The sequence below is a fragment of the Balaenoptera musculus genome, chromosome 10 (genome assembly GCF_009873245.2).
Source record: "Balaenoptera musculus isolate JJ_BM4_2016_0621 chromosome 10, mBalMus1.pri.v3, whole genome shotgun sequence".
Classification (NCBI taxonomy): domain Eukaryota; kingdom Metazoa; phylum Chordata; class Mammalia; order Artiodactyla; family Balaenopteridae; genus Balaenoptera; species Balaenoptera musculus.
Window position 1 is genome coordinate 40084904 of NC_045794.1, and position 16209 is coordinate 40101112.

General features: G+C 55.6%; 1 protein-coding gene across 1 annotated transcript in view; it reads right to left on the reverse strand.

Annotated features, from left to right (window-relative positions):
- Nucleotides 1-16209, reverse strand: part of NCKAP5L (NCK associated protein 5 like) — a 30655-nt gene that overhangs the window by 3118 nt on the left and 11328 nt on the right. Inside the window, 8 exon segments of the mRNA XM_036865621.1 lie at nucleotides 425-2208; nucleotides 2210-3055; nucleotides 4197-4310; nucleotides 7235-7354; nucleotides 8074-8112; nucleotides 8216-8284; nucleotides 9006-9134; nucleotides 10249-10310. Coding sequence (XP_036721516.1) covers nucleotides 425-2208; nucleotides 2210-3055; nucleotides 4197-4310; nucleotides 7235-7354; nucleotides 8074-8112; nucleotides 8216-8284; nucleotides 9006-9134; nucleotides 10249-10284 — 3137 coding nt within the window. The 5' untranslated portion in view covers nucleotides 10285-10310.

The following is a 16209-nucleotide window of genomic DNA, read 5'->3' on the forward strand; positions in this document are numbered from 1 at the left end:
AGGATAGAGAACACCGGATGGAGAAGACCTGCATCAACCCAGTTAGGTACTAGCACTCCCTTAACTACTGCATGCTGCACCTCAGACAGGCTGCCTCATCTGACTCAAGACAATCCAAGAAAATGTGGACTGTTAACTCTTCTCAAATGAGAAACTGGGTCTCAGCAAGCTGAATGTCAGCCAGCCAGAGAGGAGGGGAGCTGGGGCACAAACCCCTTGCTCCTTGTTCGAAGCCCCAGTCTCCCCTCTGGGCCAGGACATTAACCCTCAGGATGCTTTGGTGCCATTTCATTTGACCTCCTACACCCTTTGACCTCTGGGAAGCCCCAGGTCCTGGGAAAGGCAGTCCCAACCCCAGGGACGCCCGTGTAGGGAAAAGGGCCCCCAGCCACCAAGCCCCTGCCAGCTGGTCCCAGGCTCTCACCTGTTGAGCAGCTGCTGCATGAAGGTGTCCGCACCCTGGTACATGCCGGCCAGCTGGCCCTGCACCTGCCCCAGGCCTGCACTGGGCGCTGGCGCTGGTCCCCCGGGCCGTGGCCGGGCCCTGCTGCTCAGGTAGGCCTTCTCCTCCTCCAGTGCCCGGCGCAGGTCTTCCGCCTTAGCCATCAGCTTGGAGATGTTGAGGCTCTCAGCCTCCAGCTTCCGGGCTTCAATCTTGACCTCCTTCCGGAGCGGGGAGCCCCCGCCAGCCCCTTCCTTGCCCTTGGCGGCCTCTGTGCGGCGGTTCAGCGCTGGCAGCTTGCTCTTCTTAAGGCCGAACCAGCTGGCGATGCTGCTAGTGTTGCGGTGCTTGGCCTCGGTGCCGGGGGCCCGCTCCTGGCCCTGGAGCCGCAGCATGTTCTCCTCGATGCCCTTCATCACCTTCTCCTCAATGGCCGAGTGTGGGGCCCGCCCCTCAGGGCCTGGGCCTGGGTCGGCAGGGCCAGGCGCTGGGGGTGTGGGCTGGGCCGTAGTGCCGCCGCAGTCTGCCCAGGGTGGGCCCTTCCCCTTGTCAGGCCTGGGGGGCTCCTTGGTGGCTGGTGGGGCCACAGGTCGGGGCACCACCTTGGTGGGCGACTTAGAAGGCAGCTTTGTCGGGCTGCCGTGGGGACTCTTATTGGGCTTGCCGAGGCTGGGGGCTGAGGTTGGCACTTTGGCAGGGGTGCGGGGTACCTGGGGGCACAGGGCCCCTGCCAGCCGGCTCTTGGCCAGCTCCACTTTGGTGAGGCAGCTCCTTGGTGAGACAGGCTCCAGGTCCACCCGGGCCCCCATGGAGTGGGAAGAGTAGACTCGGGACCCAGGGTCCCCCAGGAGCCCAGATTCCTGTTGCTTCAGGCTGCTTGTGCCTAAGGCCACAGCCCCCCGCAGGGCCCCCTTGGCTTCTGGCTGCTCAGGGGGCCTGGAGGCAGAGGGCGCTGTGTCTCCAGTGCTCTCCCCTGACTTCCCTCCTCCCCGGGCCTTCTCAGTGCCAGGCCTAGCTGGCACCCCATTCTTTTCTGGGCCCTGGGGCCCCTCGGGGCCAGTCTTCAGTTTCCCCAGGGCTGCTAGTCTGTCCCGCAGAGGTGTGTAGCCAGGATCCCCATGTCGCCGGGCCGGCCCTTGGCCAGGTTTCTTGGACGAGCTGCCTGGGGTCCTGCGGCCAGGGTGGGGAGACTCCGAGCCTGCCTTGTCCAAACTCTTCTCCTGGGCACTCTCATAGGGGCAGGATTCTGGGTGGCAGGGGCTGGAGGGGACTCCAGGGCTTCTGAGGACCTCAGGGGCCCGTGGCACCTCCAGAGTTAGTTGTGGGTAGGTGGGCACCTGCAGCGGGGATGGAGGTGGCTCTGGGGAAGGCCCCCTATAGGTGCTCCGGGAAAGGTCCAGAATGTTCTCGTAGCAAGGAGACACCACTGGTCCCGGGGAAAGTGTAGTGGACAAGGCTGGCTGGGGAGGTCTGAGCTGTGCAGAATCTGGGGTTGTGGGGCAGGGTGACGGGCTGGTGGGCAGGCCCTGCGCCCCCTCTGGGGACAGCTCTCCTCCGCCCAGACCCCTGCGGGCCGGCAGCGGGGAGGGGCTGCCGTCTGAGCCACTGTTCCGACAGGGGATTCGGGAGTTCCGGGGGAGCTGGGGGCTGAGCTGGGGGCCCCCTGGGCTGGGTACCTTCTCTGAGGCTGGAGGCAGCTTTAGAAACTTGAGACCTCTGGCTGGAGAGGGCAGAAGGGGTCCTTGGGCTTCCCCGGGAGAAGGGGGGGCCAATTTGGAGCTTGCTTTTCACCTGAGATGAGGAGTGGGGGTGGCCAGACCGTGAGCCCAGGGGGGCGTCCCCTGCACCCATGAACACGCTGAGGAAGGGGAGGGGCCCCTGGCCCTCTGAGGTAGCACCAAAGCCCGGCCTGTGGGCCTCCGGGGTACCCCCTCCCCAAGCTGACTTGGGGAGGCCTTTGGACTTGGACAGCTGTGGGGGCCCCTGGTCTGGGGAGGATGGCTGCCTGGGACCCGGCTGGTCCCCGCCGAGTGGGCAAGCAGCCCCGGCCAAGAAGGCCTGTAGGTAAGACTCTGTGTCCTCAAGGAGCTGGCCCAGGTTCAACTGTTTGCGGGCCAGGGCCCCGAGCAGGGTGTCAGGGCTAGGTGCCTCGCTGGGGTCACCTGCCTCATCAGAAGAGGAGGAGGAGCTGCTGCCTGGGGCACAGGGTGGCCCGGAACCGGTGCCCTGGGCCTGTGGGGAGTCCCTACTAGGGCCCCAGGGCCGCCCAGCACTGTCTTCCTCCCCTGGGCCCCCTAAGAGGCGCTCCCAGTGCAGCAGGCCTCCCAGGCTACCAGGACCTAGTAGCAGGCAGGGGGCCCAGGGAGAGGGTTCAGGCTGAGGTGGGCCACATAGCTCGCCATTGATGGGCTCTGGGGAGCCGGAACCCTCGCCTGGAGGCGGCCAGGGGGTGGCAGGTGAGCACAGAAGCAAGGGGTCAGTCTCTTCCAAGGCTCTCAGCACCTCCAGGATCTGGGCTTTCTTTCGAAGGAACGGGGATAGGGCCTCCAGCGCTGGGGGTGGGGCGGCCGGGGGTCCTGGGCCTCCTGGCCGCAGCTGCTGCTCCCAGCACACCTTGGGGGAGAAATGGCATGAGGAGGAGATCGTGTGCAGGCCAGGGACCTGAGCGGGCATAACTGAGTATGCCAGGAACAGAGCTGGCCTGGTTTGTCTGTGTCCCCAAAAGGAACTGATAGCTTCTGGGATATGTTGGAAAGCTTCCTCAAGAGTCTCTGAGTCCTGGTTACCCCAAATGTCCTTCCTGGCACACCTGGGGTTGGGTGGGCACCCACCTCCCTTTCTGTTTATCTCTGCACCACTCCCTACCAGTATTTGCGGGTTAGCAGGGCTGACCACCTACAACCCTGGAAGCTACGTTTGCCCCAGGAGAGGGAGGCCTGTCCATTTCTCAGTGTCCAGAAAGAACACAGACTCAAGAAAGGGATGTGATGTGGCCAAGTCCTAAGTCAGTTGCTGCAGGCAAGCCCGGGCCTCCTCAGGTCAGGCAGCTGTCCTGCTGCGCTGATCCCCGTGGAGAAGCAGACTGGGAATGACTCCATTGCAAACCCTTTCCTGCTTCTCCCAGGCCCCTTCTCAGGCCCCGTCTAGTCCGGTACAGTGGTTAACTACATGGGCTCTGGAGCCAGATTGTACGGGTTCAAGACCCAGGTCCACTGCTTAACTAGTTATATGACTTTCAGCAAGTTATTTAATCTCTAAGCTTCATTGTATCACCTGTAAAATAGGATGGTGATTATGTTTAATCTCACAAAATAAGATAAATGAAACCAGATATGCAAAAGAATGAATGAATAATAGTTCTGGACTGGGATAAATAAATACGTGTATGATTATAAATTTAAGCCAAAAATTACCAAAAAAAAAAAAGATAAATGAGATCCAGGTGTCCAGTACAGTGCCTGGCACAGACTAAGAGCTCAGGAAGTATTAACTGTGAGTCTGACTGCTGTACTATAACGACTTTGCTCGCAAGACCAGTGGCTGGGGGTGGGGATCTGTTTTTCTTGGTACGAGGCTGACAGCTGAGGGCTCACACCCAGCCTGGACAAGAATCTGTGTGCCTGGAAGCAGCCCTTCCCCTGGGACTCATTAGGAAACAGCCGTGGAGCACCGGCTGACGAGCCCGGAGCCAGCGGAGCCACAGACCACAGTGCCCAGCGCTCCTACCTCTCTCTGCCCAGTACAGCGCTCCTACCTCTCTCTGCCCAGTACAGCGCCCCAGAGGCAGCGAGGTGGCCGGTCCCTCAGCGGAGCTCAGGGAGGGGGTGGCTGGTGGCTCTGAAGGCAGCTGGAGTGGGGCAAGTGGGATCTGCAGGGGAGAGGCAAGGTTAGCACAGGTGCTGTCCGTCCCAGGTCCCTACTCCCACAGGAAGCTATGGCTTCCCATCCAGGGGCAGGGAAACATTCTTCCAAGTCTGCTCCTTCGGTGACGTCTCCTGGCCCAAGGTGTGGCTCTCACCACTTGGTCAGAGGAGCCTCGGGAGACCACAGCACAGGTAGACTGAAGAAGTGCAAGCCCAGGTGGCCGGGAGGTGGGACAGGGTAGAGAGATCTGGAGAAAGAGGAGTGCCCCTGGGCCAGCAGGCCGTGGCAGGCCTAACCCGGGTGTCCAGCGAGCCTCCAGGACCCTCTGCTTTTCTGAGGGGCCTCCTCCCTGATTACAGAGAGGGTGAGCCTCGAGGCCCCTTCCTGTTCTGACTACCCGTGACCCAACATCCACAGGGTTGGCTGAGACTAACGGAAGAGGCATTTGTTACTGGGTCCTGGAAAAGAGATGGTGGGAGTTATCACTTCTATCTCCCCTGAATGGCCGCATGTGAAATCTCTGCTCTGAGGATTAGAAAAGTAGTATTATTTTTGGCTGCACCACACGGCATGTGGGGTCTTAGTTCCCCAACCAGGGATCAAACCTACGCCCCCTGCAGTGGAAGAGCAGAGTCCTAACCACTTAATCATGGATTACTTAATCATGGATCACTTCTCTCTCATTCCCCTTCTGCTAGGCATCTCGACTAGATACAAGTCAGCTTTAACTCTCCCCGTGTCATTCTCCATGGCTGTTAAATCCTGTCTCTGTGGTGTCTCTGACTCCCCTCCAGCCTGGCCAGCTGCAGCCGCTCCTGCGGCCCACGATCCTCACACCTCTGGCCTGGACGCTGCTCAGCATTTCAGTCTCTCTGACCTGGCTGGGTGGCTTTTCAATCTCCTGTGCACAAGGCAGCCTAAAGCATCTTTTTCTTCTTTGTCTAAAGCATCTCTGTGCTCATAGCCTCCTCTGCCTGCCCACTGCCTCCAGAGACAAGTCTGAACCCCTCTGCCGGCATTCCGGCCGGGCCCGCTGGTTCTTCCCTGATGCCATCCCCAGCTCTCTCTCACTCACTCTTTACACATCCTTTGCTCAAGTCCAGCTAAACAACTCTCGGCTCCCTAGGATTCCCTGCTCTGTTCCTTCCACAGGGAACCCCATCTCCCAGACCCCTACTGCAGTCTTTTAAAACCTCCCATCCATCAGGGCCCAGGTCTGACGTCACCTCCTTCAAGGAACCCTCCCCATCCCATCTCTGATGGCCTCTCTGCCCCTTGGGCTCTTGGTCAGCAGTGTCACACTCTGTAGCCCTGCCTTAGTGTCCAGTAGCCCCAGCTCTCAGCGGTTACGTTCGCTCTGCACAGGCCACAGCTCTGTCCAATTCCATACCTGCTGGCAAAGGCACTGCTCACAGTGAGAGCTTAATTAGCATTTGCTCAATGGAGCTTCCATCCTAGCAAAGCACAACTTGGAAATAACATTAATAATGACAACTAGCCGCCAGTCACTGACTATCTACTACGGGCCACGCACTAGATATTATCTCATTTAATCCTTACAACAACCTGCAATATAGGTATTTTTATCCCCATTTACAAGGGAAAAAACTTGTGGTTTGTGTGGTTAAATAATTTACCCAAGGTCGCACAGCTAAGAATTAGCTAAGTTAGGGACCCAACCCAAGTTCATCTGAGGCCAAGGTTCGTGCTCTTTCCATTATGTCATGTTACTTCTGGGGAAGATAAATCTATGGTCCCAAACCCCAAAATTCATTTAAAAATTCCCAGTTCAAATCCCAGAATTCATTGAAGTAAAAAACAAACGATTTCAGGATGATCTACACCTCTGTTATCATCAGTCACTGAGAAGGGTATGGACAACAGGGTAAGCTTGGCTGGTGTGGGTCAGGCCTCTGGGGATTCCTGGGTCAACCCTACAGCAGGGACAGACCCAGGGCAGGGGGAGCTGCAGAGTCACTACCGCTGATTCACCCAGGTCTGCACCGGCCTGGTGAGACAGGGGCTGCAGAAAGGCCATGGTGGTGAGACGCTTCCTCTGCCAGGGGTCAGGTTTCCCAGAGAGCTGAGAGCATCCTGCTCAGGATCTGGGGGCCAAGAGCTGCCTGGTTTGCATCACAGACACACAAATTCAGACATACACACAAGGTGTTTCTCTTCTTGTCAAGGTCGGGGTGGGTTGGCGGTGGGCTGGTTGACCTCAGAACCCACCGTTCACCTCAGGTACCTGGAGCCGCTCCTGATCCACCCAGGTCTCACCCCATCCTTGGGGCTTCCTGACAGAGTGGACCCCAAGTGACAGCTTAACTGAGCCCAGGACTCATTCCCAGTAGCCTCCTGCTTCTCCTGGGTAAGGCAGGTTTCAGGGCTAGAAGCAGGGACAGCGTCTGCAGCCATGCTTGGGTCAGTGGGTGAGCACATGCAGCTAGGCATGCGCAGAGTCATCCGGGTGAAGTGCCTTTCCTGACCTCTCTGTGACACCAAGCACTGGGTGCCTTACACCCGGCCCCACCCCTGCCCCTGGCCAAGAAGAAGGCAACGCAGTGGCCAAAGGGGCCCCTTGGGAGCTCGAAATAATTGCATTTTCAGCCTCCACCCATCTGAGGGCGGAGGAAGCAAGGACCTTCTCCGTCAACAAGAAGGGATACCATCCAGCTGGGCGGGGAGCACCTGGGAGGTAGGGGAGAGCCAAGCTTAAGGGAACTCAGGAAGTTTCCCCCTCATCTAAGGCTTAGATCTATCAGGCTCGGTCGGCCTGCCCTGGATGGCCACAGCCCCCAGAATGGAGGGCAATGGCTGACGGCCTACTTCTGTAGATGTCTGGGAGAAGAGAGGGTGATGATATTGACAGGGCTGGGGGGAGGCAGGAAGCCGAGATGTGAGGAAGGAAGGAGAATCTCTTGTGCCCACCTGAGGGAGGGAGCCTGCTGTGAGCTGAAGTTTCTGCTGAAACAGGGCGCTCAGCATCTGGTTCTGCCGTTCCAGGTCAAATACCCTCTTCTTCAGCTTGATGCACTCCTCCCGCAGGTCCTGCCACCCCCGGGAGGTGGAGGAAGACAAAGAGAGGATGGTGGGGAGAGGGAGAGTGGTATGAGCACAGTCGCCTTCATCAGAGCAGCGGGCACTCCTGCTGGGCATGCCCTTCTCTTGCAACCTCCTTCTATGAGGGAGCTGACCCTGCCTATGTTTATGGCTATCACATCTTCTGGGGATGGTACATTTTCTAACGTTTACCACCCCTGGTCAGAGGTAATTCCGTTCCATTTGGCAACTTTCACAATCCTGGAGCCAATCCCCTGCCTCTTAGAAAGCACATGTCAAAGAAGGGCCCATATAAGGCAGAGGAAGACCTGGGGGTCAGAGTGGCCCACATGTCAAGAAATTACCCACACTACTTGAGTAAACATTTAGATGTCACCTTATGCTTACAACATCAACACTGCTATCAGGGCTATCGAAACATGGAGAAACTAGCTGGGCCCAGGATAACAGAAGGATTCAAGCCCAAATCAAAGTTACCATAGCTCAGAGACTTGGCCTTACCTAGCCAGGTAGAACAGTATGGACTGTCCAAGACAGAGAAAGGGGACTTCACTGGAGGACCAAGACGCCATTTCCACCCTCCTCTATTCCCTATCTAAGCAGGTACAGGGGTCCACAGGAAGGACCTCCCCTGCTGTACCCAGGGCCTCCTCCCAGGGTGTCTGGGCTCAGGGCAGAGGGTGAGAACATCTCTTGTGGCCTTTTACCTTTTGGTTCAGCAGCGCCTGCACCACATGGTTGGCAACCTGGGGACAGAAAGGCAGAGCTGAGGAAGAGCTGTCAGCCAACCCAGCCTCTGCCTGGAATCGACAAGCTATCCTCCCCGTGGGAAGCATCAGTTCCACAGACCTCGTCCAGACAGCGCTCGTAGGTCTCCCGCTGGTTTTCATTGGCCTGGGCGAGTGCCGAGTTCTCTGCCTGTAGGAAGGAGGAGGAGGGCAAATAGGAGGCTAAGGGATCATTCTTCCCCCGGGCAAGTCCCTCTTGGGGAAGGGGAGGCAAGGAGTCTACTAGCTCTACCCCTGCCCCAGCTCTTGGCTCTGGTCTGATTCTGCCAGGGGGAGGCCTGCAGCCCCAGGGCATGAAGAAGGCAGAGCTGAGACGGCTGGTTTTTTGTTACCCCAACTTCAGTCAGCGAGGCTGCAGGGGCTGGGGAGACACAGCAACCAGGAGGACCGAAGGTGGGAGGTGCCAAAAGTAACCCTTATTTCCCTGGGGAGAGGGCAGAGGAGCCTGGAGGGAGGAGGGCAGGGTCTTAGGAATGTGGTAAAAGGCCTAGTTTAAGGATCCATGTCTTTGTCCCTCAACTCCTGAGACCCTTCTTTCTGTGGCCTCTGCGGCCACCCCCTTCCTAGAGCAGGGGCATGAAAGCAGGGGAGAAGAGGGGTAAAGAAGGGAGACATTCAGGGGGTTAGGATGGCCCCACCCTTGCGCACGCCTCTTGTCCTGAGCTGGCACACAGGCTGCAGAGCGAAGAGCAAGGAAAGGGGTTCTCAGAGGGGCTCTGCTAGAGGAACGTTCAGCTCTGCTCCAGCCTGGCAAAGCGGCCTGAGAGGAAGGTCCCCCCACACCCCAGAACCCACCCAAGCGCCCCAGGACTCTGGCCAGCACTGCTGCCCCCCGCCGCCCCGTGGCCCACCTCCAGCTCCCGCAGCCGGTGCAGGAGCTCCTGGCAGGTGCCCGGCTCCACGCTGCCCTCACCACCCTCTCCTGGCTTCGGGTTTCCAGGGCTCCCGGCCGGCTGGTCCATGGCCTCTGACATCAGGCCCTGGGGACAAGTGAGAGAAGCCCCGGCAGGCTACTCCAGGGCACGGGGAGGTGAGCGGAGGAGGAGGAGGACAGAGACGAACGTTGTCAGTATTCTCGGAGTTTGGATCAGTGTGACCCCCGTGCCACGGACAATGTAACAACTCAGGGTCAGGCTAAGACTCCTGCTCACGGGACAGACACATAGACACACTCTTCCCATCTCAAGAACAGAGACCATTGTTTTATAAAACCCTATAATTGCTCTCGCCCTCTCACAGGTCACACAGACACTGGCCAGGAGCCAAGAAACCTGAATTCTCCGCTGACGCTGGCCTCAGACTGGTGCCCGGTATCCTCTCGGGCAGAGTGGGAGGTGGTCTGCATGCCTCCAAGACTCCCTGCTTGCAGCGAGGCCCCGGGGGACCAGCCTCTGTGCACGCTGGGCCCTCCGCAGGGGTCTCTTGACACCTACCCCCCTACCGCTTGGCCAGCTCCTTCCTATTCATTCTCCAGGGCCCCCACTCCAAGGCCGGGTCAGGTACTGCTCCCGCACGGCTCTGTGACTGTCCCCCAAGACTGTCAGCTCTGCGAGGGCAGGGACACTGTCTTCACTTCACTGTCCACACTCACACTTCTTGGTGTGATACGTGGCGTATAAGAGACAGACTGACAGCTGTACAGACTAGTGTGTCACTGCCTGAGCACACAGAGCCAGGGTTCTGACCTGTATCGCATTATGCGATCCCCACCCCCCTGCCCTCAAACTGTTGCCATAGTGACTGGCTTTACCTGACTAGTCTTCACCTTCCATTTGAGTTTCAATTTCTCAGCTAGAGGAAAGTACTCATTTCCTTCCTCTGCACAAATATTGTAGAAATTTCCAGTAGATGGGAAACCCTTCCTAACATAAAAGGTTGGAGGCCCCCAGTCTACCACCAACTACTTGCCTCCCTGACCCACTGCAGCTCCCACAAAAGGGGCCTAGCACTTTTGGACCAAGGAAGAGAGGAGCTGGCAGCTATCAGGTCTCTGAATGCTCTTCCCTCCCGTGGGGCACAGGGGCAGCCTCTCCCACCCCAGCCCTCCTCCTCCAGTCCCCACCACCAGCGTGCACAGTCTCCACAGCCTCTCACCTGTCTCTGCCTTCTCACCCAGGCTGGCACACTCATACAAGCAGCCAGAATGGTCACCTTGCCTGTGGAGACACAGAGGGAGACGATGTCAGCCATGCATTTATTGAGTTCCTGCTGCCTGGCATCCTGGGCCATAGGGATAAACAAGCCAGAGAAAGCCCTGCCTTTATGAGGCTCCCATTCTACTGGGGGAGGCAGGTAATACCAGATAGACCAATGAACAGACATCAGGCTCCAAGAAGGCTCTGGAGGTGACAGCAAGGCAGAGACCTGAATGAAGGCTGGATGAAATCCTGGAATGGGAAAAGCATTCCAGGCAGAGGAAAGAGCCAGTGCAAACGTCCCCAGCTCTCAGCCAGAGGGGAATGAACAGCCACACAGCCCTTCCAAAATTCTTCTTTAATCCTCATAACCACAAAGGGAATTAAGTGCTATTATCCACACCTATATGTGAGATGAGGAAACTGAGGCACAGGAAGCTACACCCACGTACCCAGAGTGCATCCTGTGTGCCGGCACTTTCTCATGCATCATCAATCGCATCTGATTCTCCTATCGACCTTGTAAAAGGAGGGCAAGGCGGGGGTGCCAGCCTGGTCTGAAGCAGGCTCCAGAGGCAAAGGATGCTGCCCACATCATATGGCAGGTTCACAAAGCACGGTGGACGGGCCTGGGTCCCCCCTTCCTATGCAGCCTCTCTGTACACACACGTGGTACTGTGTGCTCCGTGTAGTTAGTCCCAGTGCTCTCGGAGCTTTGCAGTTAGAGAGATCTGGGTTAGAATCTGACTCTGCAAAATCTGTTTCCTCACCTGTATAATGGGGATCAGAATACTTAGTCCAAAGGGTTGTTGGAGCATGAAGTGAGATAACGTATGTCGAGTGTCTTGCATGGACTCAATAAATGGAGGCTTTTCACGTTTTGGAGCCCACTGCTACTTCAGCGGTTCACCTGCAAGTGGACTCTTGAGTCCCAGGCCCCTCACCCTGGGGGTCTGAGCAGGAGGGTCTCCTGAAGATGTGAGGTGCTGCCCCTCTGCCCTGCCCTCAGGGGCCTCCTCCTCTCCAACCCCCTCCCTGCCAGCCCTCCAGCTGCAGGGCCAGCCCAGTCCTCATTCTTCTCTGCCTGATACCCTAGAAAGAGAAAGGGTAACAGCAGAAAGGGAGAATGCTCCTTTCTGGGTTGGGTGGGGGAGGGAGAGAACAAGCATGTGTGCACAATAATGGGAAGGGGGCTTCTGAAAACCAGAATAAAAGGAAAAACTATGTAATGCTTATTTTTAACACTCTGCCACAATCTAAAGTCCTTTGTTATTTTAACGTCATAAAAATGTATCAAGTATAACTTCATTTTGCTCACAACATTATCATGCTTGATTTATTTAGAAATGGACAGGCCTCAAAAGAAACGAAAAAAATTCAGGAAAAATCCTCCTTCCCACATACACAAATAGGGGTTAAAACTAAAAAAGGCCTCGGGTTACCTCCACCATTGGACCAGTTCCAGGCCACCCCACATCACCCATCTCTGGGCCATCATCCTCTTGCCAGGCAGAGGCTCCCACTGCTCTAGGAGAGGCCTGTCCCCACAGATCACCAGCGTCCCCTCAGCCCCCCTCACCACTTAGTTCCCCAGTGGACACCTCCAGGAATAGAGGGGCTGGGGTGGGGAGTGTGAAAAAAACCAGTGGGATGAAGGAGGGGAGTAGGATGAACAGGGCAGTGTCTGGAGGCCAGAAAAGGGAAAGATAAAACAGTAGAAACCTCGAGTCTTTGTTTTCTTCACACAACAAAAACCAAACTAAGGGTGAAGGTGGTTTAGGAGGGTATCTTTTCCTAAAATAAAATTTTAAAAAATAAAAATAAAAAAGCATCCAGCTTAGGCATGAGGCCCAGACTGCGAGGGCTGGCTGTGGAGTAGGTAGGTATATGTGGCTTCACGTGTTGAGGAGGGCAGGGATCCAACACACCCCACAAAGCCAACTACTGCCACCCTCCTGATCTGAGCCCCTGGGGATCCCAGGGCAGGGAGGCCTCAGTCCCACTGTGACCTAGGGGAGACCCTCCAAGGGACAAGCCCCCTAAGCGCAACAGCTCGGTCATGGGGGTCGGCCTTCCGTATCCTGAGCAGGGCCTGGGAGAGGCTCTGGAAATGTCGGCTGAAGGCAGGCTGTGACTCAGCCCCACCTTGGGGAGAAGTTTTCTGCCCTCTGCCAAAGTGGTCCGGCCAACTCAGGGCGACGGGTTTTCTCTGTGTCTGCAGGGCCACAAGCAGAGGGCAGGCAGGAAGCTGTCAGCCTGGGATGCTGAGTCACTCGGAAGAGGCCTGCATTTAAACTTGGCGCTGGGGAGATACGCACGCTGTGAGCAGGGTGAGTTTGAGCTCAAGATTTCTATGGTGAAAAGAAAACTTCCTGCGTCTTTACCCTCCTCTAGGGAACATTAAGATCGAGAGAGATAATACCACCTCTAGCTCCCAATCTGAGCCCAATTAGGAATTTGGCCCTTCAGAGTCTGGGTTTTCGACCCAAATCTCATGAGAAAAAACAAAAACAAAAACAAAAAAACTCAGGTTGGTTCCCCAGTGGCTGTCCCTGCAGGGTCAGTGGGACCCACCTCCCCAGGGCCAAGCACCCTCGTCCTCCCTCAGGCCCCACAACTGCTACTCACAGCTTCTGTGCTCAGCCCACCTGGGGCCCAGGAAAAGCCCTGGCCTGGGTTTTTCAGGATGGCCCTGGTTTCAGGCTTTCCTCTGGTGGTCCCACACCATATCCCACATGGTAGATGTAGGTCTGGAAGACATGATGCTGGCCAGGATGGGTAGGGATGGAGCTGCAGTGGGTGGGAGCTCGAGCTTGAATGGGAGGCTTCTCCCGCCAGAACTGCCAACGGGCAACCCCGCCCCCGCAAAAGCCTGATTCAGAGGGAGGTGACCTCAGTGCCGAGGGGAGGGAGGGGGAGGAAGGGAGGAAGAGCAGAGCCTCTCTGGCCCTCCTTCAGAGACAGGGAAGGGGGAACAGCTGCTCAGGGGGTTTCTGGGTAACCCGGGGATGAGGTGGGTACAGCCCCATCCCTGAGTGAATCTGGGTGACCACTATCTCTTCAGCCTAGTCACTCATGGAAGGCCCCCCAGCCCCAAAAGATGGGACTGTCCTGGCCTTTCAGTCAGCCAGATCAAAGGCGTAGACTCTGCAGCTCCCACCCCCTCCCCAGCCCGGGCACCCGCAAGACCCCTCCCTAAACTCAGAGTCCAGACCTGGGAGGAAGGGGCCAGAGAGATGGCAGCAAGCCTGTCCTCCAGGCTCCCTTACCCTGGCCCTTAGCCAAGGCCTTTGGGCCCTGATGAGCCCCTCACTCACCAGCTGTTCCCCCCGGAGTCCTCTAGGGAAAAAAGCAAGGGGCCAGGAGGTGGGGGAGGGGTGGGCAGCTGTGGGAAGGCAGAGATGGAGCTCACTTTAATAACAGAATCATCCGTAACACAACCATTTCCCCTCTGCTCCCCCCATCCCCCAGCTGCTTTCTGAAATCCCAGTCACACCCAAAAGTCTACTTGTAAACAGCCACTTCTTCACCCACAGCAAACACTCCTTTCCAGACTAGGTCAGCCCTGCGCTGCCCTGGGGTGTGGGGAGGAAAATGAGGACTGAGGCCCCAGGGCATTCCTAGCCTGAAAGTGGCCACCTTAATCTGGCCTAAAGCATCTTTTAGCCCTAAGTATTCCAACTGGTCTCCTCCCCCCTCAGGGAAAGAGGCAGACAAGAATTTCCTTTCCTCCTCCTGACAACTGGCCCCAAGACACAATAGCCCTTCTGAGAGGCAAGTGTCCGTGGGGAAGGGGCCCACTGCACCCCTCCTCCAACTTCCTCTTCACAGGCACTCCAAGAACCTCCAGACCATGGTATAGGTTCTTACAAACTGACAGTAGGCCAGTCCCCTGCCTTTCCAGGCAGGGCAGGAGGAAGGGCAGTAGTGTTGTGAGCTCAAAAGGCTTATAGATTTCAATACCCTTTATCTCTCCTCCCCCCAGATCCTCAACGTTCCCTGTTCACAGCATAACCCAACAATAAAAGCAACTGCTGGGGGTGGGGAGAGGGAAGGGGCTCGGACAGACACAATGGGTTTATTTATAGGGCCACACACCAGGGGTTCTGCAGCCAAGAAGCCCAGGCCCCACTCCCAAAAGCTCAGCAGGCCCATCCTAGCCCGGCCAAGGGTACTGGAAAAAGCCTCAGACCAGAAGGCAGAAGGCTTCTAGTCCCAACAATGCAATTTATTTGCTGTGTGACTTTAGGCAAATCACTCAGTTTCTCAAGGATAAGTTCCTTCATGCCAAGTGGAGGTTGTTCTAGAACAAGTGGTTCTCAAAGTGTGGTCCAGGGACCCCGAGGCCCTTTCAAGGAATCTTCAGGGTCAAAACTATTTTCACAATATCACTAAGACATTATTTACCTTTTTAACTCTCATTCTCTCATGAGTATATAGTGGCATTTTCCAGAGACTACGTGATATGTGATAACACGACAGATTTAATACAGAAGCCGATATGAGAATCCAGCTGCCTTCTATTAAGTCAGACATAACAGATTTGCAAAAATGAAGAACAATGCCATTCACTACTTTTTGTTTTGGAAAATATATGATTATTTTTCATAAAATATGTTAACATGGGTTTATTGTTACTTTTAAATGAATTAAATAAATGTTTAAAACTCTCAGTTCTAATTTGTATGACAGTAAATGTCAATAGGTACAATCTATATGAATCAAAGCTCTTTGGGATCTTCAATTTTTATATTGTAGAAGGGTCCTTAGACTCAATAGTTTGAAAAGAATCACTTTTCTTAGAACAGTGTGGTCCAGTAGACCTTTCTGTGATGATGAAAATGTTTATTTCATGCTGTTCAATATGGTAGCCACCAGCCACACATGGCTACTGAGCATTTGAAATGCGGCTAGTCCAACTGGGGAACTGAATTTTAAATTTAAATAGCCATATGCAGCTGGTGGCGACTACACTGGACAGCGAAGTTAGAAGATCCCTGGGATTCCTTGACTTGAGCATTCGAGGTCAATGCTTCTTTCCAGTCTAGAGTAGGGAAGGGAAGGGAAGGACAGGACTTAACACTCCTGTCCCCAGGCTTTTGCTCACACTATTTCTCACTCTCTCTTCACCAAAGGAAGGCCATCTCAGCCACATGGGCAGTCCTGCTGGCACTCTTACCAAGGCTTAGAGTTGCTCTCTCATTCTCTGCAACGACTACTTCACACCCTCTCCAATCGCCTCAGACTTCTGGTCTACCACCTCCCCTCGCTTCCCCAGCGGATTGAAGCCAGCAGAGGGGAAACCCCTCAAACCTCCCGCCACCAGTCCCAGCCCCATCGGAATCCTCTGTACTTCCTTCTCTCCTCCTGTTACAGCAGAGGGGCTGCCCTTTTCCCAGGCAAGGCCAGTCCTTCCTACCCCAGACCCTCCCCATTTATGTCTTTAGGGTCTACTTCCTGAAGGGATCTTTCCCATCTACCTTTACAACTTCTCAGGTACCTTTCATCTTAAAAATAATTTCCCCCTGACATTTCTCCAGATACTGCCCTCTTTTGCCTTTCACAGCCAAACTTCTCAAAAAAAGCCATCCTCACTTCTCACTCCCTCCTCAACCTGGTCAAACTTCAGCAGTAACTGCCACAACGCTAAATCCTACAATATTTTTCAGTCCCCCTTGCCTTCTCAAGCACGAATGCCTCTGGTGGCCACTTCCTGCTGGACTACGTTTTTTAAAGCTTTGAGACATAGTTCAACTCCCACACAACTCACCCATTTAAAGTGTACAATTCAGGGGTTTGCAGTATATTCACCGATATATACAATCATGGCCATTGTCAATTTTAGAACATTTTCATTACTCCTTAGTTACCAGCCCCTCACACCCAAACCAAGGCAACCACTAATCATCTTCTGTCTCTA